Here is a 13,966-nt window from a genome sequence, read left to right as displayed (position 1 = left end):
CTAGAGAAAGTTAGAGAAAGTTTGAACTGTGCTTTTCTAAGAAGAGAGGAAAGGAATGGAGTAATCATTTCCATTGCCACATTTTTCATTAAGGTACCTTGTGAATGTATTAATAAACCCCACTCTGGAAAGCATTTTATATGAAGAATATTCCTTTAGAGGTAAAAGCCAAAATTGTCTTTCTACTACAGGGAGGGGAAAATGAGTGGTTAGAAAAGAGAATACCAAACTAGTGAAGACATATGTATTTGTAACCTGTTAGTATACCTTTTTAACAATGAAAAATGAGACTACTTAAGATGTTGACAACGAAACAGCCTCACTATAATATGCTATTTGCTTGAGGAAATGTGCAAAATGTTATTTATGAACTGAAAGCTTAAGTATTCAAAGGGATACTCTTTGGAAAACTCAGGAAAAAAATCATCTGTTTGAAATTGTCTTCCTGTTGACTTCTTGAGGAAGTCTGTATCAAAAGTTGCCTATTCCCTTTAACCTTCTTTGTTGGCTGTCTTCCTTGGCCTTCCTGTATCTGTACCCCCAACCACCAAAGGAGATTTAGGGCTTGAAGTGGAGCAAAGGCTGGGGGCCCAGCAGTTTCTTCAAAAGGAACAAGATCTTGTTTGCCCCAAAGCATCCCTGACAGACAGTAAAGGAGATTGGAGAGGAAACAGAAGTATGACAAAGAGAGCAGCTTTCAGAAAGTCACCTGCCCCTGACTACAAGGGCTGATGAAAGGTTCTCAGCAGGACTCCCTGCTGTGTCTTCTCTGTTTGTCTTTGGAAATGCTGCAACATTTTTCTCTATACCCAGTCTGACATTGCCTAGCACTGTCACTATGTTGTGTTGTATGTGTTTATTGTTTTCCTTGTGACTTTTCTTACCTGTTTTTTCTGTTCATTATAGTCAGATTAACATCCTTATTGTCATTTCTCTGCCAGAGTGACCTTACTTTTCTTGGGAGAGTGCATTTGGGGTCTCCAGAAATTTCATTTCAGCAAAAATTGTTTAACAGAAATATATATTTAGTATTCTGCCTGGGGGTGGAAAATTTTTCTTCCTGGTCTCTGGGCAAGGTACCCTTATCTGTCCCAGAAGAATGGCCTTCCCTCGTCAATAGCTTACTGGTCTTTTGCTAGCATGTTATCTTAGTGGTCAAGAGAGAATGTTGGGTGTCTGAGATGTTGCCTCTTGTCTGCTTATCAGGTCCTAACCATGTGCATATCATATGTCAGGTGAAGCAGAGCTGTTGGCCCTGTCTGCCAAGGGCCGACTAATGACCTGCAGTCTGGATCTGGGTCCTGAAGATTCTCAGCCAGTAAGGACGACTACAGGAAAAGTGGGTCAAAAAATTAAGGAATTACTCTCTGGAATTGGCAATGTCTCTGAGAGGTAAGCATGTCTTCTTAGCTACTGGTGCAGATATGAATGTTAGTCTATTAAAATGTATCCTATCACTCATGTTCATCATTTAGGTTTGTTTTAATGCATATTGGTTTTTGCCTCTGGCTTAGTATTTAGAATACTGAGCATTGCCATTGGCTGGACAAGTTTGTAGTTTGAGCAATTGGGAAGCCAGGCTATCTCAGGAAGACAAAAGAATCTTTCTCTCTTTCATAGATAACAGCCATACATCCGTCCCTCCTAGGAGAGAAGAGGATACTCTTAAACCCAGCTAGTCTTTCCTATCAATTCTGTCATCCAGCTTGGAGATGACATATTAAAGAAATATGTACTTTAGATGAATTTACTTATATCTAACTGTTCCCATATCTCTTTCTGATTTTACCAGGGTATTATAAAGACTATCTGAACCACAGATGCAATTGTTTTGAATTATTTCTGTAGCTTCCCACTGCTTTATTTGAAAATTTTTTTTATTATGAACTTAAAAATCAACAAATATGAATATCTCTGTCTTTAAAGAAAAACAAAGCAGGGATTTGTACTGTATATGAAACTGAACTTCTGTTATGTACAATTTGTTTTTTCTCCTACTACATGCATCTTGCTGGGTTTTGGTTTTTTTTTTTGTATAATTCATACTTAACATAGTAGTTCCAATACTGCCCTGCTTGTCTGTGTCTGTTTCTGAACTTCCCACTGCTTTCAGTGTTGCTACTTGTACAGCTTCAAAAAGTAAAATGGGCCAATTGGGAACATTTTGGTGAACATCAGGGTGGAGGATGAAACATAATTTCAGTCCCATTGAAGGTGTTAATTAACATCAGAGTTGCTAGTTAACTGGCCATATATGGGGGTGGTGGTGGGGGTGTGTGTAAAATTTGAACTCAGAAGATCTGGCAGTAGGTGCTGTATAGTCAGAGTAAAAACACCAGGCTCTCTGGTGGTTGTTTTCAATTATGTTTTGTATGGGAACTTGCTTTATCCCTGGCTTAGGAGATGGGACATCTTGTGTGGGAGGTTAGAGTTTTTTTTGGTAAATTGATTAGAAAGACTTTGTGTAACAAACTAAATATTCTTTCTACAGAGTGTCTTTCCTGAAGAAGGCAGTTGATCAGCGGAACCGTGCCCTGATGTGCCTCAATGAAGCCATGAATGTGAGCTGTGCCCTTCTGTCTAATCGGGAAGGACCAAAACCCATTAATTGTACCACCACCACTGCCTGGAGCCGATTTCAACTCCGGGATGTGCTTACAGCCACTTGTTTGCTTGAGAATAGTAGTGATTACAATCTAGACCAGGGGTGGACCTTTTGCATTCAGGTGTTTACTAGTTCCTGTGCCTTAGAAGTGGACTCTGTTGGCTCTGCCATCACTTACACCATTCCAGTTGATCAGCTCACTCCTGGCAGTAAAAGAGAAGTGACATTACCGCTTGGCTCCAATGAAAATGGCAAACTAGACCTGCCTGTGACCATATCCTGTGCACTATTTTACAGCCTCAAAGAGATTCTGGGCAGTGCTTTAACCTCTTCAGATTCCTTGGATGCCCCTTTTTTTGATGACTGCCCCCCTGACATCCTACCTGATCGTGATGGTATCTTCTTGCCCCTGGGTGAATACACTGTGGACATGCTGCAGTGCCTTCGTTTCCCTAATCTTGCAGTGGCTGAAGTACAAGTTCCAGGCCTTTCCAGCCCTAACAGTGACCCTGTGAAAACCTTTTTAGAAGCTTCCAGGGGACAAGTAGAGCCTGAACATATGAAAAACATTGAACCAATGGGACCAGACTTCCTTAGAGCCAAGTACCTTCCACCATCAGTGGCCTCAGTCAAGGTGTCATCTGAGTTGCTCAAAAATGCCCTAAAAGAATATTGCTCAGGTGGGTAATAATCACTGGTAGCTCTCTCTACCTAACACTGAAAAGGACGTGAGAGCCTAAGAAGATTAGATTCGTTCAGTCTATCATCTTTCCTTCCCATCCCATCATTCCTTATTGTAGCAGTTTCTACTTCCTCCTCTGGTGTGATTAAGGTTTGGGGTGCTGCAGGTTGGATTATTATATATAATCCCCTTTCTCCTTTGAATTTATGTCTTATAGATAGAACTTCATTCCTTCCCTCTCTCATCCTGAACACACGCAGTCTTAAACCTTTTTCTAAAAGAACATTAGGTTGTTTAAGTACACTGTCTTCTCTTTTGAAGGATCTGAGCTTTTTGAACTTCTTAAATTTTTCGAGTGGATTCTCTTGGCCTGAAAGTAGGACAATTGCAAAAGGAAGGGAGGATTTGAATTGGCAAGCTATCCTTGGTAGATATTGGCCACTAAAGCATTGAGAAGTATATGTAGCCTTTCCTGAAGTGATAGGTATTCTTTTTTTCTGCCTTTCCAGAAGTGCCCCTGTGTTGTGCTACTCTCCAGTGGCTATTGGCTGAGAATTCCATAGTGGACGTAGTGAAGACACAGGTGCTGACGGAAGTCCAAGGAGTGGCCCCAGATGGAAACGACATCCACCTCCTCGTCCGAGAGGCAAGGAATGGGTTAGCTCACCTGTTTATGCAGGGAAAACTTTACCGGCCCTCGCCCTTACCCTGTTCCACCTTAATTTCTCTTCACAATTTCTCAGATCATGGAATAACTGGAGAGGCTCTATCACTTGTAGGACCTAGGGTCATTAACTCATGTCTTGACTTATGTGTGAGGCATGGTGCTAAGCTTTGTGGTTACAAAGTGTGAGAGCTACAGTCACATACTACTTTAATGCATGGACCACTCTGATGTGAGTTCTCTACCTCACCTATTTCCACTTGCCAATATGGAAAAACCTTCACTGGCAGAATAACAGTACTTTTCATGAGAAACCAGTGACATAATATCTCATTTTATTAATTATAAGTTAACCCAATGCCAGAAAAAAATGTAAGCTTCCTTTTAATTCGAAGAGGCAAAACTGTTAGACCTCCTACAGGGCTCTTATAGACTGTCCTTTGAGAATCCTTTGTTTTTTTACTCCCTTTTGGAGGCCACCCTGATTACCAAAGCTAAAATGTGATGTCAGATCCAACAGCTTTCTTTTGGAAACATCTCCTGTCACATGTCCCTGCAGAATAAAAGGCTGACACTGCTTTTGTACAACCGGTCATGTTTTCCTCATTCCTTCCCAACTCATAATGCTGTACACACAGCAAGACAAAAGAGCAAAAGGTATTTGTGTTCTTTCCCTGCCCTTTTACCTATCTTCTAGGGAAGGGCAAATTATATGGGCTCAAGCTATGTGGCCTGAACTCAGGTATAGAGGACTTCTCAGAGACCATAGTGGTTTTGAAATGTTGATCTAGGATTTGCATGTTAAGAAGGAGATCCTGGTTTAGTCTCTTGGAGATCTTCTGTAATGTCCAGATGGTTTCAAAACAAACCCTTAAAACTGGGCCAAAAGCAGCTTCTGGGTGCTACTGTGGTATTGGGAACTTACAGAAACAACTGGTGATAATAGTCCAGTCACTTTGATGTCTGACATCTTGCATTTCCCACAGGATCCAGTAGAAGGAGCTAATGGCTGCAGAAGGAGCAAAATCCTAATTAAAATCCCTGTCCTAGAGGGTGGCCTGTCCTGTGTGCTAATTACAAAGAACAAGCTAGTCTTTCCTGGCTTTCTGTTTTTCCTCAGATTTACTGAGTTGTTTCCCCTTCTTCAAAGTAAAAAGGAAAGTCATAGCTACTTCTACTGCATTCTTGACAAGGTTGGATAAAACTTCTGGAGAGATCACTGACCAATCAGAAGATACAACTTGCCTTCAGCCTTTCATGCCTGAAAACACTAATACCAACAGTGTGATTACTGACGCATTAGTACAGTTCTGGACTCACCTTTCTGGATTAAATTCATTGGTGCAGCCATGGGCCTGTTGTTGAGTATTGGGACACAGGTCTGTCTTGTTGACATGTTTTGGTAGCAGTGAGCTGAGAAGGTTGGAGACTTAGTGTTTCCATGGAGGCATGATTAAACTAGTCACCCCAGATTCTGTTGTTGGAGATAAATCTGGCTTGAGGCCCTGAAGTGAGTGCACCAGGTCTTGATTTTAAGGGGCCAAATATCCATGTTATCAAACTCATTCCATATTGTTGGGCCCCACTGGAAACATCTGTTTAGAAAATAACTAGCATTGATTTCTGACAAGTAGCTAGTCTATCAGGCTTAGAACTAATGTTGGTAGTACAGTAGCCCATGTCACAATGATTATCTTTTATGTTCAAGCACTGCTAGCTTCTAGCAAATAAATAGCATGGTGATGTTAAGCTAGGTGATGTGGGAGCCCCTGCCATGTTCATGGCTTTTGGCTCATGCCAAGATATTTCAGTAGAGATAACCTCAATAAGAGAGGGAGTCACAACATCAGAGGTTTTAGAGAAGGGCTGAGCGGAGTTCCTTCATCCCCTTTAATGAAATTCAATGATATGCAAAGTTTGCAGTAAGGATCTCTTTTTTTGTTGCAGGTGGCTGTGACTGAGTTGTGCCCTGCGGGACCCATCCAGGCTGTGGAAATCCAGATGGAGAGCCCCTCTCTGGCTAACATGTGCAGGGTGCATCATGCAGTGATCAGACGCATCCAGGTATTTAAAAACTCATCAGTAAGGTAGTGAGACCCATTAATCTATGAGGCATTCTGCTGAGAGCCCCACCAGCATAGCCCCAAACAGAAAGGAGCAGGAGTGGCTTTAAATAGCTTTATGGGGTCCCTGTGTGTTCAGTTTAGTTGCTTATAGTATGAGCTGCAGTTACCATGCCAGGATGTTGCGGGAAAATCCATCTTAGTCTCGTCTGTTCTGCTTGTAAATGCATCTGAAACATTGCTAAGTTTCTCTGCAGCCAAAAGGAGTGTGGTATTGTGTGCTCTTGTTTACCATGGTAACAGCCATCTCTCACAGCAAGCAGCCGGGCCTCTTTCCTTTCAGATGCCATTCTTTTCTGGTATTTGTCCTTGAGCTACCTCTGTAGGGTCGTATGGGTATTGGGAACAGTGACTGAATTCCTTATGGCTTTCAGATAAAAGCATTAAGTGTATTAGTCATACTAAATATGCAAGAAGATTCTTTAACTCACCTACCATAGAGTTTAAGTTCCCATATTTTTGCTGCTTCCCCATCCTAGCCCCACCAGCTCCCACTCCAAACATGCACTTGATCTTTAGTATATAATATGCCATTGTATGCATTAGGTAACTGACCCAGAAAATTGGTGTGAGTGGAACAGGAAGGAGAAACCCAGTGGTTTGCATATTTTTAAGTTAAAATTGCTTGCCTATTCTCTAATATGCAGAGACTATTTCTGAAGTGGGTGTTGGAATTCCTAATACCTACTGACCATTCTTTGGTTGATAGGAAACTTCCTCAGCTTACCATTTCCAAAATCTTTTTGGATAATACATATTAGAGTAAGAATAGTAATGAAAATAATTGGAGCCCATATGATACAAGGGAAAGAACATTGACCTGAGTTAGATGACTTGGATTCAAATCCTGCTTCTGACACAGCTACCTGGGTGACCTTTGGCAAGTCATTTAACCTCCCATGGCCTCACCCTCTCAAAGTGTCACCCATCATTCATGTCATGGATGGGGGAGAGAGTGCTACCAGCAATATAAAAGAATGCCAACCAGGGAGATATACTCAGGGTATCTAGAGACTGCTACAATATCTGTGAGGGCTGACAAGAGTCTTGAAATTCTGTCCACTTAGGGCCTGATTGGATTAGCACCTGACCAGTGTAATAAAACTGCTCCTATGAATCTAAGAAATAGGCATTGGGTTGCCAAGCAGGCGCTACCCAAAATTTATCATGATGATCCTCTTGGCATGTAGAGCAGCAGAAGAACAGCTTCCTGTTCTGATGTCACGAGATAGCAAAATAACATCAGAACAAATCAGAAATAACCAACATCCACCTGTTGAAAATCCTCTGATGCAACTGGTACTGACTCTGAAAGCATGAATACTTTTATTATTCACCGTTACTCATAGAATAATAAAATTGGAAACAGATCTCAACAGTTATAGGCAAGAGTTTTATCCTGCTTCTTTTCAGTGATATCTTCAGCTACATGTCACCAAACAAATATATTGCTGACCAGTGCAAAAGTAATCATAAAAAATGACTTCATAATTAAGTCTACATTAGATGAAATAAGAGATGAAGTTGAGAGGCTATTAAAATCTGAAGAGGGAAAGTTGATGACACTCAGTTTGTTGAAAATGTATACTTAATAAAGACTCTAGAAATGATATCCAAAACAAATGATGAAGCATCCGCTTTCTGACTGGGAGGTGATGGACCTAGGTTGCAGAATGGACCCTGGACATAATCATTGTGGGAATTTGTTTTGCTTGAGTATGCATATTTGTTACAAGGGTTTTGTGGGGGTTTTTCTTCAAAGTGGAATGTGGGAGGTTAGAGGGAAAAAATACATTAAAACAATTCCTTCATCTTATAGAATCTTTACCTAGCAAGATATGACCAAGTAGCTAGAATTATACCTCAGAAGCTTGCTATCTTTAATGAACTGACAGATGACAAATTCCCATGCTACAAATACAGACCTCCACCTATACAGGAGAAAGTAGCTAATAAGCTATACTGAAACTGGATCATTATGACAGTTTGAACTACTGCCCACAATAGCTTGAACATCACATTGGCCTGTAAAAACTGAAGAACATTCTTAATAGATGTCACTATACCAAAAACATATCTCCAAACTACATGGAACAAAAAGCTTTCAAAGTTTTGAGATGTAGTAGAGATCAAAATTATGTTTAATCATGATATCAACAGGATAGGACCTGTTGTCCTCTGTGCTACTGCTATCAAAAATGCTTTCAGTGATCCTACAGAGGATGAGCTTCTGTCATAATACTCTTTAAACTAAAAGGGCAGTTATCTTAGCCCCCTTCACAATAGTTTGTAGAAGATTCAGTGTAAAAGAATAATAGGATAGTGGCTTGTCTTAGGACTCTTTCTATCTCAACTTCATTGAAAAAGACTGGAAAAAAGAAATAATAATGTCTACAGTTATATATTGCCCAAAGGTTTACAAAGCATTTTACATGCATTATTAGACCTTTAAAATTATAGAGTTAACTTTTCATTTTATAGATGAGGAAACTGAGGACCAGAGATGGGAAATGATTTGTCTAAGGTTATGCGTCTAATAAATAATAGAATCTAAATCTGGTGCTTTTTTTTCCATTACATTAGAAAACTGTCCCACTGTAGAAATATTTTTGAAGATTCATTTGAGCATATTTAAACAGTCTGGGAAAGTGAAAAATCAGTAGAGCATAAGATAAGGGAACAAGTCAAACTATGACTTGAGTCAGGGTTCGGGGATGTGCACAGGGATTGCCTATGATGTGGTTCGGTAGTTCAGGTAGTTTGTAATTTGTCACTGTGTTCACATAGCTCAGTGTTTCAGAAAATTCCTGTCCTTGACCCTTGACTGGAGCCATATTTCAAAAGTTCTTGTCACCTGGAGCCCATAATTCTACACTTGTGGGTCACAGAGCAAGGCCTCTCCATGTAGCAAAGGACAATTGACCAGGCTAGAAAGGTCCCTGAAAGAGAAAAGAACAGAGACCACCTGGGAAGTGTTAGGCAGAGTGATAGTTACTCATAGCTCCGTCCTAGAGCTCTTTGCATGAAAAGAAATGACACATAAAACCACCTGTTGAGATAGGCTGGAAAAGGTTTGTTTTAAATGGTTTAGGATGTAAAATGTGTTTTGCTGATGGCAAAGGTAGAAGAGTTATACTAGCCATGTCAATTCAACAAATATATTTACTGTTGAATCAGCTTGGGTTCAGTTCCTATCCCTCACATCCAGTCTGTTGCCAAATCCTGTCAGTTCTGCCTATGCAACATCTCTCACAATCTGTTTCCCCTGCAGTCACATTACCACCAGCATAGTTCTCAAGCCATCCCAACTTTTACCTGGACTATTGTTCTGACTTTCTGACTGGTCTTGCCTCTAATCTCTCCTGTCTCTAGTCCGTAGTTCATGGGATTGTTAGAGCAGTCTTAATGAATGGGAATGGTCACTTCCTTCCTATGCTCAAAAATCTTCAGCAATTTCCCTGAGATCATTATTGGTGGTTTCCAAAGGAATTCTGTGTCATCAGTGAAAAGGTTCTGAGTATACATCTCCAATATGTATTTGCTTATAAATTATTTACTACATATAATTTAAAAAGTATGCAAAAATAGACAAAAAAGATCAAATATTTTAATTTTATTAATGGTACAAAAACTTTTTCTCCCTAGAAAGTTATTAATATTTCTTCAAGCATTGTTACTTAATATGCTTCATTAAAAAAAAAAATCTTGGTTTAGCACTTTGTGCTAAACTGACTACTTTTAAGTTCAGTTTATTTTGACGTTCAGTCTTACTGGCTGTTACGGCTGACAAAGACACCCCACAAAGATATGTAGATCCACATGGAAAAAATGCGTCAATGGCTTCACATTCATGACGTACAACCACGATGCATGTATTTCAATCCCTTATACCAATTATGCAAAGTTTTTTGTAGTATCTTGGGTAGTAAATTTCCACCTTTCCCTGCAACCATTCAGTTGTTCTTGTAAACTAATTGGAAAGTATTGCTTTTTTACATTTTTAACAAATGGGTTCAAAACCCCCTAAAATACTTTGGAAGACTTTTAAACAGGTTAGAAAGTTCTTTTTCTAAGTTATTTAGAGGTATGTCTATGAGAGTTCTTAAAAGTAATGTAGTTTTCAGCAACAAAAACTTTTTTAAATGCCTTGCCAGTCACAGTGGCTTCATATTTTCATCAGCATTAGCTGATTTCTAGGTACATTGTTAACCGTTCTGGATAAAAATCCATATGTCAGATAATCTTGACAATTTCAGATTTTTTTGGACGACTTCATATCAGATCCAATTAGTTCATCACTATTTATGCCTGTAATGTAGCTAATGAAGTACTCGTGTGAAGGGTAGAAGCATCATCCCTGCCATTTTCTTTTTTCAGTTGTGCAGCATTATTACTATTACCTTCCATTCATAGTTTCTTTGCAGGAATCTTTTTAAACTACTTGACTGTTTTGAGGGTTAGTTTAATTAAAACTAGATAACATAATCTGTAAATCCACTTAAGGCTGACACAAAATGTAATACTTTGACATTTGCCGGAAGTGAACAAATGAGTGAGAGTGATATTGTCAGCCCCAGCAGGCTGTGTGGAACATCTAGTTCTCAGGATACCTCATGTTCCATCTCACACTTCAACATTTCACATATGGACCAAGAAGTGAGGGTGGCAGCATCAGTTATATATTAAGTATTAGTGAAGCCTAATTTCTTTCTAATTTTTATATAAAAATGTAGAAAGAAGTTCTAAGATTTTCTTCCTGTACTTGTACCCCAGTGGATCTTCTTGTATACCCCTTGTGGGGCACATAACCCATTTTGGAGACAACTGACCTATAGGATAAAATACAAAGTCCTTATCTACTGTGTGAAAATGTAAGTTTCTTGAGGTAAGGGACTATCTTTGTTTTTGTATTTGTTTTCTCAGTGCTTAGCATAGGGCTTGGCATATAGTTAACACTTAGTAAATGCTTTTTCATTCATTCAGTTATTCAAGTTTCTCTGCAATCTGGCTTCATCCTACCATTGTAACTTTATTTTGCACTCCTGTTATTCATGTGCGCTGTTCCAGAAAAATAGGGCTACTAACGTTTGAGCTCTCTCTCTTCTCTAGACCTGTGTGGTTGCCTTATGCCTGAAATATCCTGCCTCTACATCTGCCTATTGACATTCCTCCCTTCCTTCAAGGTCTAGCTCAGGTGCTACCTCCTCTGTGATCCCTCTCACTACTACCACCTCAAAAGCAACCAAGCAGTCAATAAACATTTATTAAGTACTTATTATGTGCCAAGTTTTGTGCTAGGCCCTGGAAATTCAAACACAGAATTGAAGTAATCCCTACTTACAAGGAATTTACAGGCTGTTGGGGAAGACAATGTGTGTGTGTGTGTGTGTGTGTGTGTGTGTGTGTGTGTGTGTTTGTGTTTGTGTGTGAGATGTGTGTGTGCGTTCATCCTTCGTTGCCGAAGAAGACTATGCCATCAGAGAAATAATGACATAACTTGCACTTTGTTTTGAGTGAGGGAGGGCTGTGCAGGTCACCAGCCTCACTTCTCCAGAGCCATCTGAATCCAGTGACCAGATGTTTATCAGGCAATTGAGGTTAAGTGAACTTGCCCAAGCTAGTGAGTGTCCAGTGTCTGAGGTGAGATTTGAACTCAGGTTCTCCTGACTACTGCACTGGTGACATCCACTGTACCACCTAGCTGCCCTGTATGTGTATGGGATAAATATAAAGAGAATAAACTCTATTGGTTCCCTTATCACCTTCAGCATCAAATATAAAAGCCTCTCTCTGGCATTCAAAGCCTTCTCTCCTTTCCCCCTCTTCAAACCTTTCTAGTCTTTTTACCCCATCCATACTCCCACCTATTCTGATCCAATGACATTGGCTTCTGGATGTTTCTTAGGCCAAATGTTTCATCTCGTGATTTTGGGTATTTTCCCTGGCTGTCTCCCATGCCTAGAATTCTCTCCCTCCTCATTTCTACCTTCTATTTTCCTTGTTTTCCTTCAAGTCCTAGCTAAAATTCCACATTCTACATGAAGCCTTTTCTGATTGCCCTTAATGCTAATGCCTTCTCTTTGTTGATTATTTCTTATTTCTTCTGTATATAGCTTGTTTGTACATAATTGTTTGCATGTTGGGTCTCCCTAGCTTGTGACTTCTTGAGGGCAGGGACTATCTTTCGCCTTTCTTTATATTCCCAGTGCTTAACACAATGCCTGGCACATAGGAGGTGCTTAATAAATATTTACTGATTGGCTGACTAAATATAATCAAATACCAAGCAGTTAAATATAAGGTAGTTTCAGTGGAAGAACCTTAGTGCTTGGGAGGATCAAAAAAGACTTTGTGTAGAAGGTGGTATCTGGTGGAGGTGAGAAGAGATCTTATCCTCCCCAATCCTCTCATGCTTCTCTGACCTCTTATATGCACGTAGCACTTTCTAATTTGCAATATAGTTATTTTTTACATTTTTAAAATCTTTATCTCCAAGCTTGAATATACCGCTTTGCCTTAGTAAACACTTAATACATGCTTGTTGAAACCAGATTGAATGCCATAGTATATGTGGATTTGCTAAAGGTGATTATCTCTCTGTCTTTCTTTCTCTTACTCTCTCCCTTTATGTCTCATACACACACATTCACACATACACGTAGAAAATGAAGAATAGGGAAATAGAAAACAGTTTTTGAATCTAAATTGATTTGGGTAGCTGTGCCTCATATATCTTTTGCTCATCCAGCTATAGTCCCAGCTGGTGAATCCTGATGAGTCTCCGTAGATCTCTTTGGACTCACATCATAGTTAGGTGAGCAGATTGGGGTTTGTTGCAAGACTCTCAGAAAGCAAGAAGACTGGGAGGTGTGTTTTTTGTGTTGGTTTTTTGTTTTTTGTTTTTTTTTACAATGCAACGATAAACTAGACTAAGTGGAATGAATAAATGGGACACTTCATTGGAGGCCTCTGCATGAGACAACTTCAGGGGATTGAAGACAGGAGCAGGTCTCACCAGTGTCATTACTTTGAAGGCCATGGGATTAGAGTTGCTCATGTGGGGAATGTCGGAGCATCTAAAATTATAATTAGGCCCAAAGGTGAGAATAGGAGATAAAAAGAAAGGGGATGGAGAAGATGAGCTAGAGGTGGAGCCAGAATTTCTTGGGGGAGATGGGAAGATTATTGGATGAGAAAAGACAAAAATGAAATTTGTTTCAGAGTCAATAACCATCACCCTCTAGATTTCTATGTAAGGGCATCAGCAAAAGCCCTAACCACACAAAGAACAGAGAAAATAGTTAATGTGGATAAACAGAAAAGTAGAAAAAGCCTTGAAGAGTGAGCAGGAGAGAGACCTGAGAGAGGCATAAAACAGCAGGCACTACAGAGGCCTGGGAAGATTACAAAGTGGAATTAATAGAGTGTAAAAGTAGGGAGGGAGGCAATAAAGATGAAGATCTAAAAGAAAATTGCGGAAGATAAAAGGGAAAATGTCAAGCTCACATCCAGGAAGAAGCAGTGAAGAGATAAGTGAACAGGGTTCATTTCTTCATTCTAAGAAGGGGTTTGGGGAACAGATGCCATCAATGAATCTGTGGTCCCTCCAGGAAGAAACACACCTTCCCCAAGGATCTTAGGTTTATTTTAGGACAGGTGATGGAGAAACAAACATGTCTGGTAACCGTCAGAGGACCAGGCTGAGGCTAGTGGAAGCTCAGAACAGGAAAGGAAACGGTCACAGTGCCTAAGCAAGCAACTCTTTTAGAAAACAAGGAGTAAAACACTTTGGAAAGCTTCTGCAGGCCACCCTAGAAAGGGGCAATGGAACTTGTCCACTGGCTTTGTAATCCTTTTTGTTTTTTGTTTTCTTTTCTACTTTGCTCTGTCCT

At 39.9% G+C, this 13,966-nt stretch overlaps 1 protein-coding gene across 9 annotated transcripts in view; it reads left to right on the top strand.

Moving 5' to 3' along the window:
* Nucleotides 1-13,966, top strand: part of FAAP100 (FA core complex associated protein 100) — a 33,935-nt gene that overhangs the window by 6,431 nt on the left and 13,538 nt on the right. For 7 of the 9 annotated variants that reach the window (XR_011974992.1, XR_011974993.1, XR_011974994.1 and 4 more), the window contains 4 exons: nt 1,236-1,392; nt 2,492-3,285; nt 3,797-3,933; nt 5,899-6,015. Coding sequence is in view for 4 of the 9 variants with exons in the window: in XM_072645298.1 (XP_072501399.1) it covers nt 1,236-1,392; nt 2,492-3,285; nt 3,797-3,933; nt 5,899-6,015 (1,205 nt within the window). In the remaining 5 variants the exon portion in view is untranslated. Of the gene's footprint in view, nt 1-1,235; nt 1,393-2,491; nt 3,286-3,796; nt 3,945-5,898; nt 6,016-10,847 lie in introns of all 9 variants that reach the window. The other 2 variants (XM_072645301.1, XR_011974996.1) reach the window with 2 other exon arrangements.

This window comes from Notamacropus eugenii, chromosome 2 (assembly GCF_028372415.1).
Source record: "Notamacropus eugenii isolate mMacEug1 chromosome 2, mMacEug1.pri_v2, whole genome shotgun sequence".
Classification (NCBI taxonomy): domain Eukaryota; kingdom Metazoa; phylum Chordata; class Mammalia; order Diprotodontia; family Macropodidae; genus Notamacropus; species Notamacropus eugenii.
The sequence above is the reverse complement of the archived record's forward strand: the minus strand, read 5'-3'. Positions and strand labels throughout refer to the sequence as shown.